At 34.0% G+C, this 24,948-nt stretch overlaps 1 protein-coding gene across 6 annotated transcripts in view; it reads left to right on the top strand.

The window, feature by feature from the left end:
* Window positions 1-24,948, top strand: part of LOC102583714 (putative late blight resistance protein homolog R1B-12) — a 37,849-nt gene that overhangs the window by 9,814 nt on the left and 3,087 nt on the right. For 4 of the 6 annotated variants that reach the window (XM_015304549.1, XM_015304553.1, XM_015304552.1 and 1 more), the window contains exons 1-4: window positions 11,312-11,878; window positions 11,979-13,412; window positions 21,918-22,898; window positions 23,059-23,141. In XM_015304549.1, coding sequence (XP_015160035.1) covers window positions 12,669-13,412; window positions 21,918-22,898; window positions 23,059-23,141 — 1,808 coding nt within the window. In that variant the 5' untranslated portion in view covers window positions 11,312-11,878; window positions 11,979-12,668. Of the gene's footprint in view, window positions 1-11,311; window positions 11,879-11,978; window positions 13,413-21,917; window positions 22,899-23,058; window positions 23,142-24,948 lie in introns of those variants that run through there. The other 2 variants (XM_015304550.1, XM_015304551.1) reach the window with 2 other exon arrangements.

Raw genomic sequence — 24,948 nt, forward strand, 5'->3', positions numbered from 1 at the left:
TTTTCTATTCTAGTTTTATGATAAGGTTCTTGTAATAGACTTAATAGACTTCTTTTGATTGTAAAGGGCCGTGTCCCTAGTATGTTTTCACGTTTATGTCTAAGATGGCTAAGAGACTTAGTATTCCGCTTGTGTACTTTTGAATGATGTTTTTAAAAGTGACCTTTAAGTCTTATGGGATTTTATTTAAAGAGTTTTTAATTCCGCACTATTTTACATATCTAATGTGATGAATGCTAAGGGCTTGTATGAGACCTCCGAGAGGTCGAATACGCATGTTACGACTTGGGGGGTGCTCTCGGGTAGTGACAGCTTAATACCGAGCTATCCGTAGGTTGTAAGTCCCCTCTGTGGGCATTAATTTAGTGATCACGCCAGTCATGCCTTTATACCTATGGTAGGGTATATTGGGTCCTCTCGATGGGGTGTATACATCAGACTCCACATTTAGCTCATGTGGTTTTATGTCGGTTATTAGTAGCTCCCACAGTCAGATTTCTTTGCATTGACCATGTTATCAGTTACAGTCAGATTTCAGTCTCAGTATGTAATAAACTTGGTCATTGCATTCAGTTAGATCATGTTCAATACTTTCAGTATAGTATCATGCTCATCTTATATCATTGCTCAGTTATATGTTTTGATCAGTTATGTATATTGTTCAACTTTATTCTATCATGCATGTTCAGTACCTTTCAAGTACTGACGCATACTTTGTGCTACATCTTCTCGTGATGTAGGTTCAGGTCCTCAGTTTCTAGATCACGCATAGATTGGTTCCCGATCTTCAGCTCAGCAGCATCAGTGGTGAGTCCTCATTCTCCGAGGATTACAGACATGTTTCCTTTCTACTTTTAGTCTTTAGTTTCAGTTTTTGCTAGATCTAGCTGGGTCATGTCCCAACATTTCTTGTCAGTTAGAGGCTTTATTTCAAACATAGTTAGATTCAGTTTTAGCTTGGAATTTGATATTTCATTTGTTATTAAACTCTCTGATTTATATTCAGACTTAGAATAAGTATTCCACATCATTTTCAGTTTATCTCATGTCTTATGCTTCCGCTTAATACTTCTTATTCCAGTTTATATTAGTATGCTTATGATATGTCAGCTCAAGGTTAGGTTGGGGTCACTTGTGATCCTAGGTCCCATGTCCGCATCTTGGGGGTAGCTTCGGGGTGTAACACAGGTTGTAGTTTGAGGAGGTACGATTGGGCTGATTTCTAAACAGGTTGTAGTTTGAAGAGGTTCGGTTCGGATGAAAGAGAAGGTCAAAAGGGGGGGGGGGTGTTAATTAAAAAATCCTTTAGGCAAACAAATACTTTCAAGGTTAATAGCTTTCAAAAGGTAAAATAGAAATAATAGTTTTATGCATTGATTTTGTGAAATGACAAATATTAATGATCATTTATTTTTAGTAAATACGACATATAAATAGGAATGGAGGGAGTATCACTTATTTTAGACCACAAATTTCAAAAGTCATTTTTTTTTCTTTAAACTTTATGTCAAATCAAACTAACTCATATACAATGGGATGAAGGGAGCGGGTCAACATGCATGCTTGCCTGCTGAGGGTAGTTGAGTCATTTGAGCTCATTTCTTTTTTCTCACAAGTTCATATTATTGCAGTGTAGCTTTGTTTTCCTTGTGCTATATATTTCATTGCCATCTGTGGGCTTCACTTATTTTGACTTAATTAGATGATACCCTTTTTAACTATTGAAATTTATGGAGTAATATTTTACAATGTTATGCCTTAAGTTACAAGGAATGTGGGTTTCTTCCAATTATGATTTATTTTGATTAATTGAGCCTTCTAATGCATTAATTGATGTTTGCTATTTTGTTGTTGATGTAAAGTTTTGATGATTTAATAAACTTCAGGAATGATGAAAAAAGGGGACCAATGCCAGCTACCTGAAGAGTCATGATGAGTGCTATGCATGGAATTATACTAAGATTATCAAGAAACAAGTTATTTAGATCAACAGAACCATAATCACAATAAATTTTGAAAATATAAAAACCTTGGGTCTGAACAGTTTATGAAAATCTGAAGAACTATCTGAATTCTAGGGACCTAATGGGTGAAAGGAACACTAGTGAAATTCACATACCCGGTGACGAAATCTACGGAGAAATCCTTTGGATTTTGGGGCTGAACTTCGAAGCATGCTTCTGCTTGTTCTTGATAAAGCTGGTCACTTCTTTCTCTTCTCTAAGTTGGGTGATTTTAGAAGAATGAAGGTTTTGGGGTAGGTTCTGACTAGATTATTAGGCTTAGACTGAGTAAAGCGACGTAGTTTAGGCATCAAACAACGTAGTTTAAGTGCCCAACGCATAATTCTGCCGAAGTGTCTTCAAGACAGGCTTCATGAGCCGTCATGATGACCAAGGCCCGTCTAGCAGCTCGTGAAGATGCTCTGCCCCACAGGGCTTCACTAAAACGAGCATAGCTTTTTACTCCAAGCTTGGATTTTAGCAAACTCGGTGGCGTTTGAAAGAGTATTCAATTATCTTTAATTTGATAGGTTATGGACCACCTAATTCATTTTGTGCTAAAATTTATGACCGTTTTAAGTTGATCCAAAACTTGAAGGCTGAATTGCCCCATTCACGGTCCATTTCACGGACCGAGTGAAGCACCACGAGTCGTGTAGGCCACCGTGGTTCTTCACATGAGTTGGGGTTGCACTGAGTCATTTCCACGACATACTTTACGGACCGTGTGGGGTTCCACGGACTGTCTAGTGGTCCATGGTTCCTCACTATCCTTGGGGGGTGTAACACCTCGAATATCAAAATGAAGAAAATCCTAGTTTTCAGAAAATCTGGTGCCGGTACTAACGGAACCACCCATGGACCGTAGGTAAGACCACAAACCGTAGGTGGGGTTCCTTCGTTAAGGCCCAAATCTTTATAGTCTCTGATCCCACCCACGGTCGACCAGTACGATCCGTAGGTGAGGGTCAGTAGTCAGTTAGAGGATGGATCAACTTCAAACGGTCATAACTTTTAGCACAAAAGAAATTAGGTGGCCTATGACCTATCAAATTAAAGATAATTGAATCCTCTTTCCAACGCTACTGAGTTTGCTAAAATCACATCTCCGAGTAAAACGTTATGCTCGTTTTAGTGAAGCCGTGATGACGAACCCAAACGTCGATCGTAGTCCAAAAGACGGACCGTCATTCCCTCTGTGGATGGGCTTCGTCAGAATTAAATCAAGGTCATTTTGGTCCTTTCCCTTATGCATTGGGAACTTAAACTACGTCGTTTGATGCTTTAACTACGTCATTTTACTCAGTTTAAGCCTAATAACCTAGTCAAAACATAACCAAAACCTTTATTCACCAAAATTCACCAGAACTTAGAGCGAAAAAAAGGAGAAAGAGCCGACCAACCCCTCAAGAACACGTAGCAGGTTTTCTTCACTTTCAGCCTTGAAATCGAAGGATTTCTCCGTAGATTTCGTCACCAAGTATGTGGGATTTCACTAGTGGGTTCCTTTTAGCCACTAGGTCCTTAGAATTCAATCAGATTCTTGATTATCTATATCTTGTTTAGACCTAGGGTTTCTAGAACTTTAGTTAATTGTTGTGATTTAGTTGTTATAGTGTTCTCAATCAGATTATCATGTTTTCGTGACATTGTTGCTTAGTTCTTGCATGAAACTCAGAACCCTAGTTGTGTAGATTCTCTTAGTTCATGAATTACACTTGCTAGGTCAGTTAAATAGATAAACATACTTCAGTTTTTGAATATTACATTGTCAGTCTTAAATGTTGCATTCTCAGATTTGCATGTCAGAATATTGAGCTATCCAGTATATTTCAGTTATATTGTATTGTACACATTTCCAGTTGGGAGTAGGCTTAACACCGAGTTGGACTAGGGTTTAGTTACCCTCTTAGTCCCAGAACTACATGCCCTCGTAGGTTTATAAGTCTCCTCTGTGGGCATCAGATTTAGTGATCACGCCAGTCATGCCTTTATACCCCTGGCAAGGTATATTGGGTCCTCTCGATGGAGCATATACATCGGACTCCATGTTTAGCTCACGTGGTTTATGTCGGTTAATAGTAGTTCCCCACAGTCAGACTTTAGTGCATTTTGACCAGGTTTTCAGTCTATACTTTGGTATTCAGTGAGCACGTCATATTCAGGATTTAGTACTAGGTCATTGCATATAGTTCAGCTTTCAGTATATTGCAGTATTTACATTCATATTCATTTATATCATTACTCAGTTACGTTTTGTTCAGTTTATATGTTTGTTCAACTATATTCTATATCTTGCATGCTCAGTACATTCCAAGTACTGACGCATACTCTGCTACATCCTTTCATGATGTAGGTTCAGGTACTTGTTTTACTTGAAAAAAATAAAAGAAAAATGACTTATTTCAAAAAATCGACTAAACATATGGTTTGAAGAGAAATTGAATTTCCAAAAGAAACAGAGTCGCCACTCAGATTTTCAGTAAAAATCAAGAAAAATTCAAAGTTATTTGAAAGGATTTAAACAGACAAAATCAATTGAAAATAAAAGGGTTCAAGTTCAATGTACATTCCGAAAAGGTATTAGGCCTTCGAAATATCCGTTAACTTGTGGTTGACCAGCGATTTGACTAAAATGGCTTTCAACTAACTTTTAAGACTTTTATTAAGAAATAAAACTCATTTTTTATTTAAGGGAAATAAACTAAAGGGAAATTTTCTAAGGGAAATAATTCAAGTGTTGACAAGACTGATAATAAAAATAAAGCTAAGTAATATATATATATATATATATATATATATTGGACATAAAAAGAGAAATGACTTATCTTTTGGGAATTAATTAAGTTAGATCAAAATGCTAGTCAATACAATAACAAATAAATAAAGAGGAGAAAGGAGAGAAAATTGAACTTGGCCAATTTGCCCAAATCCTCAAATCTGATAGGCCCAGATCAATTTCCTTGTCCTAAATCTAAAAATGATCTTGCCCATTTTTACACCTGCTGGACCTGCTGAAAAATTCCTTGGGCTTTTTGCCCCTTTCATTCTAATTAGTCATGATATACACCAGGTGTATATTTGATGTATACACCATGTATACCACTAATTCTCGAACTCCCGGACCTGTAATTTTATTTAAATTCTGTATTTCTGCATTTTCCACCTGTATTCTGACGTTTTGACCTGTATATAATATTTTCCGACTATATACCAATGTATACAGCAGGTATATCAGTCTCTTTTGGGATTTTTGGACACCAAAAATCCAACTTCCAGCCTCCTGTATTTTCGCATTTCTTCCCTGTATACCCTATATTGGCTGACTCGATGACGAAAAGAGATTGACCCTTTATGGCTCGATTCGGGAATGCAAAGGAAGGAAAATCCATCATGGACTCGGAGAGGGTTCATACAACAAAACAAAAAGACAAGAATTAGCATTCGAAATGATAAAACAAATGAGACATGACTTAAACAAAACACAGATCAATTGAAATGAAAAATCAACCAAGCAAATCGAAAACCAAGAAAAACCAACCCAAGTATTGAACTCAAACGTAACCGGTGACTTTGAGGAAGACAAAACTAAATTAACTTGATAAATGACAAAAATTGACAAACAATGCTAGAATACTTATCAATAACCTGCATATACCTATGAGCAATAAAATCTAAGGGGACGTACAAAAGGGGGGGAAAACAAGAACAAATATATACCTAGTCGATAATCAACAGTATTTCCAAATGTCAACAGAAAAGCCATGCTACAAAATCAACAAGTAACACACCTCATACTATGATCAAAATAACTCTACTAAATGAAGCCTAATAATGCTATTTTATCATGCTAATGGACAGAACGCTATACATAAAACAAAAGAAGCAGGCCAAAGCAGTTTTTGAAGAAAGCCATTATTATATTCAAACAACTAAACAAGGCAAACATCTTTACTCAACTTATCATGCTTATAAGTACATATAGGTAGAGACCAACACCATATTCAAAGAGGCTGACATGGTTCATTAATAACACCAAATAAATGGGTGAGCTACCAACCGGTTATGCTTACAATAGATAATTTCATGTTACACGATGATGAAAACTAAAACTGGAATACTTATCACTGTTCAAGACGAGGGTAAAACTATGTTAAACCAAACATGAATCCTAACCTAGAACTAACTCCATACTATCAACAACAAACAGGACGAACCAAAACAAACCCATAAAGGAAGGCTAAACATTAAACGGCAAGCATGATGGCCATGAATGCAGGAAGAACACAGACAGCAGTATAAACTCAAACGAGTATTAAAACCATTTTGAAAACGAAGAACGAACAAACAGCAAAGGACTATTGAACAAACTTTATCACTGATTCGCAGCCAACAATGAGTCAGAAACATTCCCAAATGCTAACATGTAAACATCTTCACAATCAAGAATCAAGCAACAACACGTTAAAAGCAAAATGCTTGAAACGAAAAATGAGTATTACCTTTCAAAGTGCAGTGAACGGAGACGAAAATGAGCAAGGAAACCACGACTTCACCACGCACGTTCCGACTCGAGCAATAACCAAGAAATCCAAGCAGAACGTTGGACCCGAACACTGAAACTGACTATCTCCTCTGGTTTCTTGAAATGTATTTAGTATGTCTTTTTTGCTTAAGTTGTTCTCTGTTCTATTGCTAAAAAAAAATCCAACCCCTAACAAAGAAAAAGAGGGGGTTTATATAGAGGAAAAGTAGGGTTCGGAATTTTGGGGGAAACTGATGAAATTTGGATAGGAATTGGGCCCATTTCGAAATTCAAACTCCAGAAACCTTGAGACACCTTTTTTCTGAAATTTCGCCCAATTCCAGAAGAGGAAAGAGGAGATGGACGCTCTTGATCGATTCGATTGTCCTTGGGCGACGTGGCCTTATCTCGTGCTGGCGAGGACGAAACAGCAGCTGGAATCGAGGAAAAGTTGTATAAGATCGTACTAGCTTGAGGAAGGAGACGCGTCCTCTGTCTTTGGAGACGTTAGAATTTTGCCTTCCGTCTATTTGACGCCGCTTGAATTGACGCGCTTTGCTTTCCGTTTGGAATCGCTGTGTATTTGTTGATGTCCTCGAGTTCACGCCGTGAACTTGTTGATGGAGGTGCTGTTGTTGACGCGTGAGGGAGAAGAAGACGCGTACGGGGTCGGAGGTTGAGTTGTACGCGTCTGAAATTGTTGCTAGCGCTTGCAAGCTGCTTCTAAACGTTGAAAGAGACGCATGGGTCTTCTTTGAGAACAAGGTTTGGGCTGGGGTTGAGGAAAGTTGGAATTGCTGAAATTGGTTTCTTTGGGAAGAAATGGGCCTGGGTTGGCAAGATTAGGATGCTGAAAATTTGAAGGAAAGGCCCAAATTCTTGGTCTTGCAATTTAGTTGAAGGATCACTAAAATTGTAATTTAGAAAAATGACCGTATGAATTTCAATCGTAGCCAATTGGAATTAAAAATCTAGACAAATTAGTTTAGTTGGTGATTAGGCTAAAATAAATAAAAGATGAATTAGTATAAATCAATTAATGAGCTTCTTAATCCTAACGAAATAAAATAATTAATTCGATTATAAGGTAATTAATTTAAAATACGAACTAATATTCGAAATGGCAAATATGATTTAAACTAAATTAATAAAGTACTTATCTAAAAATGTAACATCTTGAGGTGATTTTTGTTTATAAAATATACTAATTATATATAAAATATACATATATTTATTATTTGAAATATTTAAAATATTATGAAAAGTAACTAAAATTCTTAAAAGTAACTTGAAAAAATATTTGAACCTCGCAAAGCTAATTATTTCAAATTATTTGAAATTAAATAAGCTTAAAAATTTATTCCTATCGGGGAGGGTCAAAATTGGGTGTCAACAGTACTCAGCATCCAGATCACGCTTAGATCGATTATCGGTCCGCATTCAGCAGCTTCAGTGGTGAGTCCTCATACTTCGAGGACAATAGACATGTTTTTTTCACATTTAGTCTTTCATTTCAGTTTTCAGTTTTGCTAGAGTTAGCTGGGGGCATGTCGATTCAACTTTAGCTTAGAGTGATTGTTTAGGATCACGAAACTCATAGTACATTTTATTTATTCAGATCAGTTTTGGGTATTCCCCATCTTTCAGTTATCTCTTGTTTTGGCTTCAGCATAGTATCTTTTTATTCAGTTGTTTTAGTATGCTTATGATATGTCAGCTTCAGGGTTAGCCTGGGGTCACTCCTGATCCTAGGTCCCATGTTTACGTCAAGGGGATAGCCTCGGGGCGTGACAGGGGTCTCTGGCATGCTTTCACGAGCATATTGATGGACCGTGTGGGGTTCCACGGTCAGTGTAGGGGCTAGTGGACCTCCGTGCCCTGCTGTATGTGAAACACGACGAGGGTGACGGGTTGTGGTCCTGTTCACGGCCCATGAACCCCTCTGTGGTTCACCCTTTTTCTGCTGTTCAGTCTTAGCTAGGTTCTGCATTGGTTCTTCCTTCTTTTGAAGCTTTTAAGATTTAAGGATTACATTTTTCATGTCTCAACTGCTATGTTAGATGGATGTCTCGGAATTTTAATTACTGTTGTGGCAGCCTAATATGGCGATGATCCCAGCAGCACTACGACATGTCTATTGAATATAGATATTATATAAATATTTGATGTGACTTAAGTTTTTATTGAGTTAAGGTTACTAATAGTTCATTATCATATAGTAATGTTAGTTTTAAAGTCTAAAGGTGGCGTCAATAATATCACATCTTGTCACCAGATAATATCTCATGTAACGTATGTATGTATCTCCTTCATCTTTTGGGTTTACTGTTTATGTGTTTTACTCTGTGCTTGCTCTGCTTTTGGTTAGATCTCGAGTTGTGTTTTTCGTTTAATCAAATCTATGTTTTTGGATATATATGTTCGTATTGTCTGTTTCAACTGAACTTGGAGTTTTTGCTTCTTTCGGAGCCACGGAAATTTCTAATTTTGACGCCCTAATTTATTTGGTACCTAAAGCCACTGCTTTAGTGGTTGGCTTTAGGTTTGTGCTCTTTACAGTGTCGTAGATATCCTTATATATATATACTTCACACTGATTTATTTACTTCACAATCACACTTTTACCACTACACTATACCTGCTACAATTTGATTATATTATTGTTCACAAATGCAACTCTTATCAAACAGGAGAAGATTATAAGGTCGTCAAAATGGCTAAAATCATAACATAAAAATGCATACATAGATATACATGTATAACTAAATATTCCAACGTTGAACTTAAATTCATTTTCTCTCTTCTTGCGCAGGTACTTCTTCTTAAGCTCTGACTTAAAACTGCAGGAAAGCAGGGAAGATGCAGCACTACGTAAATAGTGCAATATGTAAATAACGCAGCCACAAACAATTGTCAACTATATATATAACATCTATGTATATAAATACAGAAATATGTGTGTGTGTGAGACTGTCTCTGTATGTGTGCATTTAGCTCACAAATATCTTTCAACAAGTACGGGCCACCTCTGTCTAGTATATAGTAATTATAAAAGGGAGTTTCACCAGCTTAAGCAGGCAACAGGTCAACATACCTTGCTTGCCTGTTGAGGGTAGTTGAGTCGTTTGAGCTGATTTCTTTTTTCTCATTGGTTCAGATTATTGCAGCTTTGTTTTCCGTTAAAGTATATTTCATTGTCCACTGTGGGCTCCATTTATTTTGTCTGAACTCATTCTTTGGTACCGTATCTGAACGGTGTCAATCAATTCGCTACAATTATTTGACCCAATATTTGAAGGCTTGTTTTCTCTATGTTGGAGGTTCTCCAGAAGACAGAGAGATTAATGTTTCCAAGTTGATTAGGCTAAGGATTGCTGAGAAATTCGTTAAGGCAAGAAAAATAAAAGGTTAGAAGTTGTGGCAGAGGAGTATCTACAAGAGTTAATTGATAGAAGTCTAATTTTGACTGGTAAATAAAGAGCTAATGGAAGGATAGAAACTTGCAAAATTCACGATCTTCTTCGTCAACTATGCCTAAGTGAAGTTCATACTGAAAATATTGTGTATTACATGAATGGGAATGTTCTCGTGTCCTTATTAGAAGTCATACATGATCAGCGGCGAGTGATTGGTCGGCGTAAACATGAAGAGAATTCTGGTTTGTGGTGGACCACGTAGACTGGCCTAAGATTCTCTTTTATATATATATATATATTACTTCATGAATAAATATTGGGACCATGCGAAACATGGAGTTTTTTGCCACTAGTGTTTGTATATGTAAACTAGTTATCGATAGCACGACCCTAATAACATTAACTTTATTGATAATTTTATTTAAGTTGTAGGTATAATTTATACTTAATAATATAATGTAATAGTAGATGCGTACATACCACAAATGCAAGCAATGAGAAAAATAGCACAGCGGAAAGATACACTTGAGTTTTCCATCGAATAGTAAGTGAATAAAATAGTCAATTTACCTTTTTTTTTATAATAGTAAAATTGAGAAATTATGGTTAATGGAAGTAAAACTTACCATGTCATAATTAATTAAGTTACCAATTATATGTATTAGAGAAGGATTTATTTTGTCGAAACTTTTAAAATTAGCTTATTATGAAAATTATTTTTCTTAAAGAAAACACTTTTGGTAAGAAACAATTAGTGTTTGGCCAATAAATTTTAAAAGCATTTTTGAACCCTTTGTTCTTTTCTTCCAATCATCTATCTGTGCTTTTATTTAGCTTTAGTTTGGTTGGGGAAAAATGTGTTTCTAATGGTTTAGGCCTATCTCAACCCTTTGGATAAGAGTTGGTTTGTTGTTTCAAGTAAGACTGTGGGGTGGTTAATCTTCATTCTATGTGTTTTTTTTGTACGCAATTCTAGACGGTATTATTAATTTAAGTAGCTCAATACATCATGACATTTTATGATAATATAAATTTGGCATAATACATAAATGTCCCTTTTAACTTGGCCTCATTTCACATTTAGACCCTTCAACTTTTGTGTGCACAAGTAGACACTTAAACTTGTATAAAGTTGAACAAGTAGACATATGAGTCCTATGTAGCATAATACACATAGGACACAAATTGACATGTAGAATGCCACGTAGGACGTGTGTGTCTATTTGTTCAATTTTATACAAATTCAAGTGTCTACTTGTGCACATTCAAAGTTGGAGGGCATAAATATAAAATGAGGTTAAGTTAAATGTCATATTTATGTATTATGCCTATAAATTTCAAGGAAAATTTGTACTGAGAGTTTATTATATTCGTCCAACTTGACACATGATGTCTTCATTATTCAATGTAAATTATTCTATTTTACAACAGGGTTCAATGTCTCTGACAAGTTGGAATCCAATGTATATGAATCAGAAATCTGAACGACTGATGTTTGAAAATTCTTTAGGAAAACTCCAAGAGATCCTTTATTTTTCATTAGAAGTATATTATATTAATACAACTTGACATGTTATTATGTCTTTATCTTTCATTTTTTTTTTATCTCACTTTGACTTAGTCAATCCACAGTTTTGCATCCATGAACCACAAGTTGTGTGGTTGTGATGTAGATGTTAAATAGAAAATTGTCCAAATTCATGTAAATTATCTCAGGCAGAGACATTAAATCTGCGAGGCTCTTATCTTTTAGAGAAATGGCTTATGCTGCTCTTTCTTCACTTATGTATACATTGGAACAACTCTTCAAACCTAATCAATATTTCGTTTGTCCAAGCTATACACAACAACATGTTCAATCTCTCTATCAAAATCTTTCTGCTCTGCAACTTTTCCTTGACAATACTACCACAAAGGATATTGAAACTCTTAAGGTATGTAATTAATTCACTAGTATATATAGTTATCAAAATCTTACTGATCTTATATATATATTTTTTAACAATAACTTATTTATCGAGTTTCAATTTCAAGGTTGTAGAAAAGAGGATCAGAAATGTAGTATACGAAGCAGAAGAGAAAGTTGATTCAAGCCTAAGATATATCATCACTCTGCTAGCAGATCTCACAGAGATGAGAGAAGAGACTTGTAAATTCTTTGAGGAAGAATTGGTAAAAGTGGAAAAAGATGTTGATTCTCTCAGGAAAGAGGTGGTGCAGATCGAGTCTAACGAGCAGGGAAGCAAATCTGCAGAATTAGCAACAACTCCCTCCTCACCAGAAAAAAGGACAATTGAGGAAAATACTATTGTTGGGATGGAGGATGACTTCAACATCATACTTGATCGCCTCACTTCCCAAATAGACGAGTTAACTGTTATACCAATTTTTGGTATGGGCGGTATCGGTAAGACAACTCTTGCTAGAAAAGCTTATAATGATTCATATATTCGTTCTCGATTTGATAAATATGCATGGGTCACCATCTCCGAAAAATTCAATCAGAGACAAATGCTTCTTGAAGTTGCCTATGCAATTACCGGAAGCAATCAAGAAATGAGCGATGATCAACTAATGGAGATTGTGTATAGAGGTCTGAAGGGAAGGAGATTTCTAATTGTCATAGATGATATTTGGAGTACTGAGGCATGGGACCAAATGCAAAGAATATTTCCAAATGATGACAATAAAAGCCGAATTCTAATTAACTAACTCGGCTCAAGTATGTTGCTGATTAATGTCAACTGCCCTGATTTTCCGCCTCATAGTAAGTCTTTTCTAAGTCTAGAGGATAGTTGGAATCTATTCACTGAGAAAATATTCAAAAAAGATCCATGTCCTCCTCTGCTAGAAGAAACAGGGAAGCATATTGTACAACAATGTCAAGGGTTACCTCTCTCGGTTGTTGTCGTTGCTGGACTTCTTGGAAAAATGGACCCAACACATGATAATTGGAAGAAGGTTGAGGAAAATCTGAACTCATTCTTTGGTACGGTGTCCGAACGGTGCCAATCAATTCTTTCTCTGAGCTACAATTACTTGCCCCAATATTTAAAGGCCTGTTTTCTCTATGTTGGAGGTTTTCCAGAAGACAGAGAGATTAATGTTTCCAAGTTGATTAGGCTATGGATTGCTGAGCAATTTGTAAAGGCAAGAAACAATAAAAGGTTAGAAGTAGTGGCAGAGGAGTATCTAGAAGAGTTAATTGATAGAAGTCTAATTTTGACTGGTAAACAAAGGGCTAATGGAAGGATAGAAACTTGCAAAATTCACGATCTTTTTCGCCAACTATGCCTAAGTGAAGTTCATACTGAAAATATTGTGTATTACATGAATGGGAATGTTCTCGTGTCCTTATTAGAAGTCATACATGATCAGCGGCGAGTGATTGATCTGCGTAAACATGAAGAGAAGCAAGTTTATATCAATGATATAACAAGTATAACTCGTACCTTTATTTCAATGCAATCTCTTGATTTAGATTCTCCAGATGTGATTTGCTCTATTGTTTCACAGTTCAAGTTGCTTAAGGTGTTGGACGTATTATCAGTTTGGTACGATTTCTCTAGTGTAATACCTGAGCTTGTACATTTGAGATATGTTGCTGCAAGAATTGAGGGAGGTCTTTCACTAGCCAAATCGAGAAATCTACAGATCATAATTTTTGTAGGTTTTGAACAGACAGAGTTGGTCCACCCATTAGATATCTGGAGAATGACAGAGATAAGACATTTGGATATTGAATGGCCACTATACATTTCAAATCCTCTTGAGGGAGAAAATAATAGTGTTGGAGAACAACCTTTGTTTCTCAATAACTTGCACACACTTACTCTCCAGTTCTCTCCTTTTTCTAAGGAAATCATAAGAAGAACTCCCAATCTAAAAAAGCTAAAGATGTGCGAAATTTCTGACTATCCTTCTATTCCTGATTCTCTAATTCTTCTAGAGGAGCTGGAGACACTAAAGATAGAGGTGAACTCCATTGACCCGTTGATTTTCTCTGGGGATGTTTTCCCTCCTAATCTCAAGAAGTTGACATTATCAAATACTAAAATACCATGGGAAGTTATGAATTTGCTGTCTAATTTACCCAATCTTGAGGTGCTAAAGGGGTATTATGCATTTTCTGGAACAGATTGGACACTTAATGAAGATGTTGTGTTTCGCAAATTAAAACATCTACTAATTAGGTCCAAAGATCTGCAAAGGTGGGAAGCAGCTGGTAGTGATAATTTTCCTATGCTTGAGAAACTAATACTGAATTGGTTGTTTGAACTGGAGGAGATTCCCGAGAGTATTGGAGATATAATGACACTAAAATTGATCCAAATAGTTGATTGCAGCTCTGCTGTAGAGAATAGTGCAAAGAGAATTCGAAAAGAGCAACAAAGCTTTGGAAATTATGAGCTTCAAGTTCAAATTACTCCTATGGTATGTTCATTTCCATCTTTGATTCTTAGTCAATTCTTAATTCTAATATATACATAATATAGTGTTTGATTGTATAGTTTATTCCTGTTTTTGAATGTTTTGCGAACAATGTTTGCAGCTGGGATTATAAACCTTTACAGAATAGGGAGACAGTGAAGGTACCACTTGTTGGGCGCGTGACTGAGGTATCTTGTAGAGCTTCGATGCTTTTAACAGCTCTAATGGAGTTTGGAAAAGATCCCTCCATGCAAAGTGCAGTGCACTGGCTTTGAGTTTTTCAATTAGTTTTTACCTAGCTGCAGCTTTAATATATCTTTATTGAGTTGTTCTAGGGTTATTATTGAGTTGTAATAATTTCTAAATTAAAGAGTGTAATTGTGTGGGTGAGGTTTGTAACAAGAAGCGAGTTTGACTTGTTGGAGAGTAGTTAGAACAGTTTGAGTGAACTGTGAAGTTGAGATACTAGAGTTAGTCCTTATGTCAAGGATATTATTGTAAATATAATTGAGTCATGTACACGTTGATGCCCTTGCTATTCACACAAGCCTTTGTCATTCTTGGCTATTATTTTTTGTCATCTCTCTGTACCCTAAACTTCAACTCCTAAGATTGCGGAGTTGTAATCTGAAACGTTGCTCTTGAGAAGTTAGTGGAGATGGGTGGTTGCAATCCTACACAATTGAGTCGTTAGCATAAACATGATCGTTCAGATTTGAAATAACTGAATCGAATTGTCATATGCAATATTTATCAGTTACACACTTGGGTAAATTCCCATTTTCATCAGAGATTGTCATTCCAAACTTGACGAATATGAATCGGACTATTTTTGGGCATTTCTTCACCAAATCCGAGAATACTCTCTTGATAAACCTTACATCCAAGAAGTTGAAAAAGAAACAATCTTATACGACAAAGATCAACAAATATAATGAAAATACAACTTCTGCAGAAGATGGAAAGAGTCCAATGGCAAAAACAACCGGAATGGGTCAGAGCCCAAAAACAAAGCAACAGTAGTCCAAAAGGATAAGTGTGGTTTTTAAAACTTTTTTGAAATGTTAATAAGAATCCTTATTGGTTTATTTGATATTTTGAAAGATTTCTTAATCATCATATCATATATTATTATAAGTGGGAAGCTCCACTATACAAAGTTGAATTACCATATTACCCTCACACTAAATTAAAATATCATTAAATATCTAATTATTTAAATACTAAGTAATAATTATATTATATTATACTAAATACTAAAAATAAGAAGGTGTAAAGTCAAACTTTGAAAGACAAAAATATTTCATAGAAAATTGTTAGAAATTATTTCATAGAAAGTTGTTAGGAATTGCTTATTTTTTATATATATAAAAACGCTTTTATCTAATTCTTTTAAAAAAGGTTATGTTTAAATGGATTAAATTTGTTGATTAGATAAAGCGTTTTTATAAAAAAAAGAAAAGATAATTAAAGCTTTTATCCTTTATTCTTTTTCTATAATTAGTGTGGTTAAATGAATTAAATTTCTTATCCTTTCTCTATAATTAGTGTAATTAAATGTATTGAATTATTAGTAAAAACAATCAACCTTTCCTCTCCCCCATGTCTAAGATCACTAACTTCTGAAAATTAACTAAACAACTCTTCACCTTTTCATCTTATCCTATAAATCTTTAGCTATATATATATATCATGGAAAAGTAATTTTTCTTTACCAATTGCCTCCTGTTGATGCGAATCATTAGGCAATTTTCAGGTACTTTCTTTTAATTTTGAAATATTAATATTTGTTTTGATCCTAATTAGAACGATATTTTGTATCATAGATTTATCTTTACCATTTTAGATGGCTTTTTTTTTCCAACTGTTTATAAATATCAGAATTTTTGTGGAACAATTATTATACTCTTATTTTGTCATATTTTTCTCATTCTTGTGTTTACTTCTCTTTTTCTATGTCATTTTAATTTTTAATTGATAAGCTAAATTTATTTTCAGGTTATTGTCACATTAACTGTATGGAGTATATATATATACTAAAAGTGGGAACAAAAAAAAGTTAAAAGTTGAATTATCAAATTATCCTTTATAGGTTGAATAGTCATTTAAGTATTTAATTAAACACTAATCCTTTAATTATTGGTATTAAAAAGTAAATTTACCTATCTATTAATAATATATTTCATTAAAATGAAACAAGAAAACAGATACATTCTCACTCATTAGTTCATTCAATTCAATGTGGTGGAATTACTTTCATATTCCACAATTATTCAACCTTTAGAATTTCTTTTTAGTATTTTAGATTTGTAAAATTTTCGGTAATAAATATAAACTGTAAATTAATAGTATTCAGGAAGTCCAAGTGACGGGCATAACTATGTGGTCAAGAGAATCATTTAACTTTTTCTTGCTCTTTTTGGATTTTCAATTATTTTAAAATTTATTTGCTATGTACCATTCATTATATATATATATAAAGAATAAGTCTAAAGTTGAATCATCATTTAATTACCCCTATCTTAATTCAAAATATTTAACTAATTAAATATTAAATAATAATCACATTACTATATTAGTATTATGATGATAAATACTACAAGTGAAAATGTGTAAAATAAAAAAAATTAAAAGATTAAAATATCCATAAAAGTATGTGCATTTATTTAGTACGTGAAAACTTGTATATGATACTCTAACTAAACCTTTTCCCCTTCTCTAAAATAATTTAAATAACTTAATTAATGTGGTAGTATTTGACTTTATGAAAATTTATGTGCATTTTGTATTTTATGCAGTTCATAAAAGTAATTAATACTTTCATGTATAGGAAAAATCAAAGAATTATATTTGAAGTCTTATTATTATGATGTGGTTAGTTTTTGTTCACTATAAATAATATGATAACACTATTTATTTAAATATCATTTGCCGTAATGTTTTTCTCTCTTTTATTTACTTATTTATTATTTTTCTTCTTCTTCTTTTGCTTTAAATATCCACCTTCATAATTCATAACTAATATAATTACCTATTCAATTGGTACTCTTAATATTCCTAACTTTTAAATATTTCATTTAAAACTTTAGGATGTCTTTGATATTCCTCTACTTTTATCTATATAAATCATTCTTTTTATTTCATGAGAAGAATCCCTACCAAAGGTTATCCATTTTATGTACAGTTAAAGTAGTGAAGCACTTGGATCATTAATTATTAAGGTAGATTTAAATGTACTTTTATAATATTTTCTTTCTTTTATCCTTTCCTTACTGATATGGTTTCTTTAAGTAGCAACATATTTGTTTACTTACTGATATGAGAGCGTAATGAGAGATTATTGGGGATAAGTCATATAGATATATTCATATTATTAGAGGCTATAGTATCTTAATTAGTTTTCCATATTTCTTGCTTGATGGTCAATGTACTATTCGATTATTAGGAATTTTATTTAATGAATAAAATATAAATTGGTAAAACTAATGTTTTTAGTTTCAACATTTTCTATATAATAATTCAACTTTATAATAATTGTATATATGGGACAAACGTGCAACGCGCGTTCCCAGGAACTAGTATTATTATAAGTGGGAAGATCTTAACTTCAAAGTTGAATTACGGTTTTACCCCTTCACTAAATTTAAATATTAGTATTAATAAAATAATGGGATAATTTCAAAGACCTCCCCTCTGGTTTGACTCAATAACATTCACCTCCTTTGTGGTTTACGATGTTACACTTACCTCCCTTATTTTGAGTTTTTGGTAACAATTCATTTCACTTATTAATTATTAATATAAAAATTATAATCTGACTAATTTGCCCTCTTCAAAATTCTTTTTTTTTTAATTCGTTGATAATCGATTTATTTTCATCTTCCATTGAAACCATTTTGTTTAAATGAATTTATAATTTATGCAATTGACGGTAAAACACTTAGAATAGTGTCAATAAAAATATAATATTCTAATATGACTTAATTACTGAACAGGAAAAGAAAATGATCAAAATTAGAACAAAATGTATGTTAATTTGTTTGCATTCCAGTCGATATGAAAATTGAGATACTCCATTTTTAAAGTTTCAACATTTGATTCTTCATTTTCAGTAAAATTAGACAAACAAATCGGTGACATCAACTCTAAAACAAGTTAAGCAGAATGGATTAATGGAAGATGAATTTTTTATTTTTATTTTTGGAAGATGAAAAATATTCTTAATGAAAGATGAATTTTTTTATTTAATAACAATTTTTTTTGAAAAAAGCTTTTTTTACAAAATAGGATATATTAAAAAGGGTAAATTAGTCGTATCATAATTTTTTTACATTAATAATTAATAATTAATAAGTTAAATGAATTGTTACCAAAAACTCAAATAAAGGGAGGCAAGTGTAATATTGTAAATCACAAGTGAGGTGAGTGTTATGAAGCCAAACCTGAGGGGAGGTCTCTGAAATTATTCCTAAAATAATTAATATAATATTAAATAATAATTATGTGGTATTAATCCATTATATTTCTAGATAGAATTAATTCACAAAAATTCTAAAATGGAGTTTGGCAGATGAAGTATTTCGTAACAACAAAAAGCAGTAAATTATATCCTTTAAAAACTAAAATATCCTTAAACATTAAACAACAAAATGTCCTTTGAATTACTCGACATCTTAATATGGCACACATATTTAGATTTTAGTCAGAAACTTTACATATCCCAACTTTAACCAATCTAATTCTCATAGATGTTATGTATATCATCAATTTTTAAATGACTTTTATAATTCCTGACTTATAATTATATATACCAAAAAGTTGTTTTCAAAATCACTTTATATTAATGCATACACTTTGTTATTCCGATGTATAATTGTTGATGGATGATTATTGGTGGATGTAATTATATTGCTCATCACATTCACTTTATGTTAATGCATACACTTAGTTATTCTAATGTATAATTGTTGATGGATGATTGCTGACGGATGTTATTGCTCATCACATATGCAAAAAAAAGAGGTAAATTCGTTTATGTTTTTGTTAGTTATTGAGGAAGTTCCTCCATTCTTTTAAACTGGAATTGTTTCTCTCTTTAATTTTTGTTATTTAAAAGTTTTAGAATTCATTAGCTATTTTATTGTTTTTAGTCTACTCTATTTCATCTTATTTTCGAATATTTGTGGGATGAACATAATGTACATCTGAAATTGTATAATTTATTGTGATGCTATAATAATGTAATGGATATTGATAAATTTTCATATATTCTCTTCAAACATTATATGACATCTGCACAACTAATAACTCATGTGAAATCTACGTATCAAAATGATACAATTTCTTAAAACTATTTGCTATGATTGTTAGATTGTCCATTTGATGTTAAGCTATAATTTGGTGTTACACTCCTTCCCTTTTGATTACTTAATTTTATGAATTACTATTTATACATATTGTAATTATATTTAAATCATTTACAAATATTTATACTATGACTTTTTTAAAGGGTGAGTATCCTATGTCTTTGTCCCCATTTAGAAAAAGGTGGTGTGATAAAGAAAAGTAAATTATGTGGACAAAATCTCTTAGCCTAAGAAAAAAGAATAACATAGCGTAGAGTTTAAATCTGCAAAGCCTCTTTATCTTTTAGTTATTCCAGCAAACAAAGAGAAATGGCTTATGCTGCTCTTTCTTCACTTATGTATACATTGGAACAACTCTTCAAACCTAATCAATATTTCGTTTGTCCAAGCTATACACAACAACAAGTTCAATCTATCTATCAAAATCTTTCTGCTCTGCAACTTTTCCTTGACAAAACTATCACAAAGGATATTGTAACTCTTAAGGTATGTAATTCACTAGTATACTCATCTAAATCTTACTGATCTTATATATATTTTTTAAATAGTAATTAATTTATCGAGTTTCAATTCCAAGCTTGTAGAAAAGAGGATAAAAAATGTAGTATACAAAGCAGAAGATAAAGTTGATTCAAGCCTAAGAAGCATCATTTTAACTGATTGCACAGAGAGTAGAGAAGGGGCTTGTAAATTCTTCAAGGAAGAATTGCTAAAAGTGGAAAAAGATGTTGACTCTCTCAGGAAGGAGGTGATGGTGGTTGAGTTTAATAAGCATGGAAGCAAATCTACAGAATTAGCAACAACTTCCTTCTCACCAAAAAAAGTTACAATTCATGAGGAAAATACTACTGTTGGGATGGAAGATGACTTCAACACCATACTTGATCGCCTCACTGCCCAAACAGATGAGTTAATTGTTATACCAATTTTTGGTATGGGCGGTATAGGTAAGACAACTCTTGCCAGAAAAGTTTATGATGATTCATCTATTCGTTCTCGATTTGATATACATGCATGGGTCACTATCTCCGAAGAATACAATCAGAGACAAATGCTTCTAACAGATGAGTTAATTGTCATACCAATTTTTGGTATGGGCGGTATAGGTAAGACAACTCTTGCCAGAAAAGTTTATGATGATTCATCTATTCGTTCTCGATTTGATATACATGCATGGGTCACTATCTCCGAAGAATACAATCAGAGACAAATGCTTCTTGAAGTTGCCTCTTCAATTACAGGAAGCAATCAAGAAATGAGCAATGATGAACTAATGGAGATTGTGTATAAAGGTTTGAAGGGTAGAAGATTCCTAATTGTCATAGATGATATTTGGAGTACTGAGGCATGGGACCAAATGCAAAGAATATTTCCAAATGATAACAATAAAAGCCGAATTCTATTAACTACTCGGCTCAAGTATGTTGCTGATTATGTCAACTGCCCTGATTTTCCGCCTCATAGTAAGTCTTTTCTAAGTCTAGAAGATAGTTGGAATCTATTCACTGAGAAAATATTCAAAAAAGATCCATGTCCTCCTCTGCTAGAAGAAACAGGGAAGCATATTGTACAACAATGTCAAGGGTTACCTCTCTCGGTTGTTGTCGTTGCTGGACTTCTTGGAAAAATGGACCCAACACATGATAATTGGGAGAAGGTTGAGGAAAATCTGAACTCATTCTTTGGTACGGTGTCCGAACGGTGCCAATCAATTCTTTCTCTGAGCTACAATTACTTGCCCCAATATTTAAAGGCTTGTTTTCTCTATGTTGGAGGTTTTCCAGAAGACAGAGAGATTAATGTTTCCAAGTTGATTAGGCTCTGGATTGCTGAGCAATTCGTAAAGGCAAGAAACAATAAAAGGTTAGAAGTTGTGGCAGAGGAATATCTACAAGAGCTAATTGATAGAAGTCTAATTTTGATTGATAGATTAACGGCTAATGGAAGGATGAAAACTTGCAAAATTCATGATCTTCTTCGCCAACTATGCCTAAGTGAAACTCATACTGAAAATGTTGTGTATATCATGAATGGGAATGTTCCCATGCCCTCAGAATCCATAGATGATCAACGACGAGTGATCATTCTGTCTGAACTTCAAGAGAAGCAAGTTTATCCTCCAATGCATTGTAGTGGTATAACTCGTACCTTTATTTCAATGGAATATTTTTATTACTACGATTTTCCAGAAAGGATTTGTTCCATTGTTTCAAAGTTCAAGTTGCTTAAGGTGTTGGATGTATTATCACTCTGGTACGATTTCTCTTGTGTAATACCTGAACTTGTACATTTGAGATATGTTGCTGCAAGAATTGATAAAGCTCTTTCACTAGACAAATTGAGAAATCTACAGATCATAATTCTTCAAGAAAATATTGGTGTCAACAGATCAACAAAGTTGGAGGAGCCAGTAGATATCTGGAGAATGTCAGAGCTAAGACATGTGGATATTGATTCTCCACTATATATATCTAATCCTCTTGAGGCAGAAAATCCCTTGTTTCTGAATAACTTGCAAAATCTTTATCTCTATAACTCTCATTTTATTGTGGAAATCATAAAAAGAACTCCCAATCTAAAAAAGCTAAAGTTCATAGATGAATCTGAGAATCCTGACTGGTCTGAAATTCTTGATTCTCTAATTCTTCTAGAGGAGCTGGAGACGCTACTCATAAAGCTGGAGAGCATTGACCTGAACATTTTCTCTGGAGATATTTTGTCTTGTAAAATCAAGAAATTAAGTCCTAATATCAAGAAATTGATATTATTAGGTACTTATATACCATGGGAAGTTGTGAATTTGCTGGCTAATTTACCTAATCTTGAGGTGATCAGCGGGGAGTATGCATTTTCTGGAACAGATTGGAAAGTAGATGAAGATGTTGTGTTTCGCAAATTAAAATATCTACAAATTGGTGAAGCAGATCTGGAAAGGTGGGAAGCAACTGGTAGTGATAATTTTCCTATGCTTGAGCAACTAATACTTTATGGGTTCGATACACTGGAGGAGATTCCGGAGAGTATTGGAGATATAATGACACTAAAATTGATCCAAGTAGATAATTGCAGCTCTTCTGTAGATAATAGTGCTAAGAGAATTCAACAAGAGCAAGAGAGCTTGGGAAATTATGAGCTTCAAGTTCGAATTACTCCAAAGGTATCTTCATTTCCATCTTTCATTATTATCTTCTTCCTATTTTGTTTTCACCTGCTAAAAAAGACTTGTAAACTTGGAACATTTTGTTAAAAAAGTTTAATTTTGTTAATTTGTGGTGTATCTCTCAATTATTTTTGGGAATTGTGTATTAGGAATGAAGGATGAAGAAAGAGAAGGGTACTTGAACGAAGCTGGTGATGATTATACAGCTTCTCATTATATACTTCCACATCTTCTCAATTTGTGAGTTTCACTCCCAATTAAATGTTTTATGTTATTCTTTTAATTTTCTTTCTCTTACTATGTTTTTAAATCTACTACCATGTATATTGTAGCAATTAGTCACATGCATGGCAGAGTCAGAATTTTCACGCACTCAGAAAATAAGACTAGCATATAAAGTGTGGAGGAAAATATTGTTTACTTCCATATTTATCTCCAACTTGTTTGAAACGGAGTTATTGTTTTATTGATTAGAGATGGCAATGAGACGGGGAGGGTTGAGCTTAACGCGCAATTATTTTAACCCGCCGTGCATAACAACTTTTTTTCATTTTCAACTCACCCTACCCCGCCCCACATAAATTTTTGAATATTTGCCGTTTTTAATTAATTTTGATACTAAAAAGAAAATTCATAAAAATAAATTCATTTTTGTAACATCCGCAATTTGAAATAACTATGAAAAAAAAATAAATTAAAATCTGGAAATTTGGCCAAGTGTGAAAATCAGTGAGTTTTTGGCCAACTTTGAGCAGTCGTAACTCCTAGATCAGGATGAGTTAGGAGTAGTTCCAGTTATGGTTGTGAAGCTTGTGGAATGATCTTTCCAACGCCACCGAGTTTGCTCGATTCCGAGTTTGTATGAGCGAGTTATGGCCATTGAAAGTTGGGCAGTTGGCAGGGAATCCGTCGAATTTAGGCTATTTTGGTCTTTCTCTAGCCATTTCTTTGGGTATTATATTGTTGTATAGGGCTGATCTTTGGATCATTTTGTCCCATTTTAAAAGAGTAAAAGCTAGGGCTTGAGAAGAAGAAGAGAAGAAGGGGAAGAAGAAGAGAAGAAAGAGGAGATCAACTAGTTCCGTCAAGGTTCCGTTGTGGAAATCGTCGGGGGTGATCCCTATCAAGGTATGTGAGTTCTTTGTGTGGGTTGATCCTTTCCCCCACACAACAAGCTCATTTTATGATTTGAGAAAGGATTGGATATGTTGTTGAAGTTGTTAGTTGTTGTTGATGTTGTTGATTGTGTTGTTGAAGTTCTTGTTGGTTGTGGGACATGATTTGGTTGTGTTCTTGAGTTGAAATCTATTGTATATTGAGGGATTTTGTGATCCCTAATGGTTGGGATTGGAACCTTTGAAGTTAGGGTGGTTTAGAGTTGAAGAAAAGAGGGAGAAAAGTTGGGTTTTCTGGGGAAGGGGCTGGCGCGTCGCGCCTGCCAACGCGCCCCAAAGGGGACTCTGAAGTCCAGCCCTTGGGGCGGCGCGCCAGCAGGTGACTTCTGACCTTCAAGGGCTGGCGCTCTGCGCCTTGCAGAGCGCCAAGGACGCCATGTTCCCTCATTCTTTCCATGCTTTCTCATACATGTTCCTAGGTATTATACCTATGTTTCCAAGTTGTTTCCTACACTTCAAGTTGCATTTATACCTCCCAAACTCATCTATAAACATGCGATTATATGTCTTGAATCCATAATCCAATTCAAGGCGAGTTAGGACCAAAGTTAAGGGAAGTTAGAGTCAAGTCAAGCAAGGTTTAAGAGCAAGTTCAAGTAAGTTATTCAAGAGTCTTTATTGAATGTTTTAACTCCATTCTAAGGCTCCAGTTCCAAGTTAAGTATACGGTTTCAAGTCGAGTAAAGAGTATCGAGTTTTCAGTTAAGTCAAGAGCATAAAGTTGAGTTCATTTCTCAAGGTTATTAGGGAACTATGTATTCCCAAAGAAGTTTTAAAGAAATGTTTTTACATTTAAACAGGGTTGGAAACTGAGATTTCCAAAAGAGCCTTCGGGCTAGTTTTTGAGTAATTATCTCATATCAGCTGGAAAG

Source organism: Solanum tuberosum, unplaced genomic scaffold (assembly GCF_000226075.1).
Source record: "Solanum tuberosum cultivar DM 1-3 516 R44 unplaced genomic scaffold, SolTub_3.0 scf00549, whole genome shotgun sequence".
Taxonomy (NCBI): domain Eukaryota; kingdom Viridiplantae; phylum Streptophyta; class Magnoliopsida; order Solanales; family Solanaceae; genus Solanum; species Solanum tuberosum.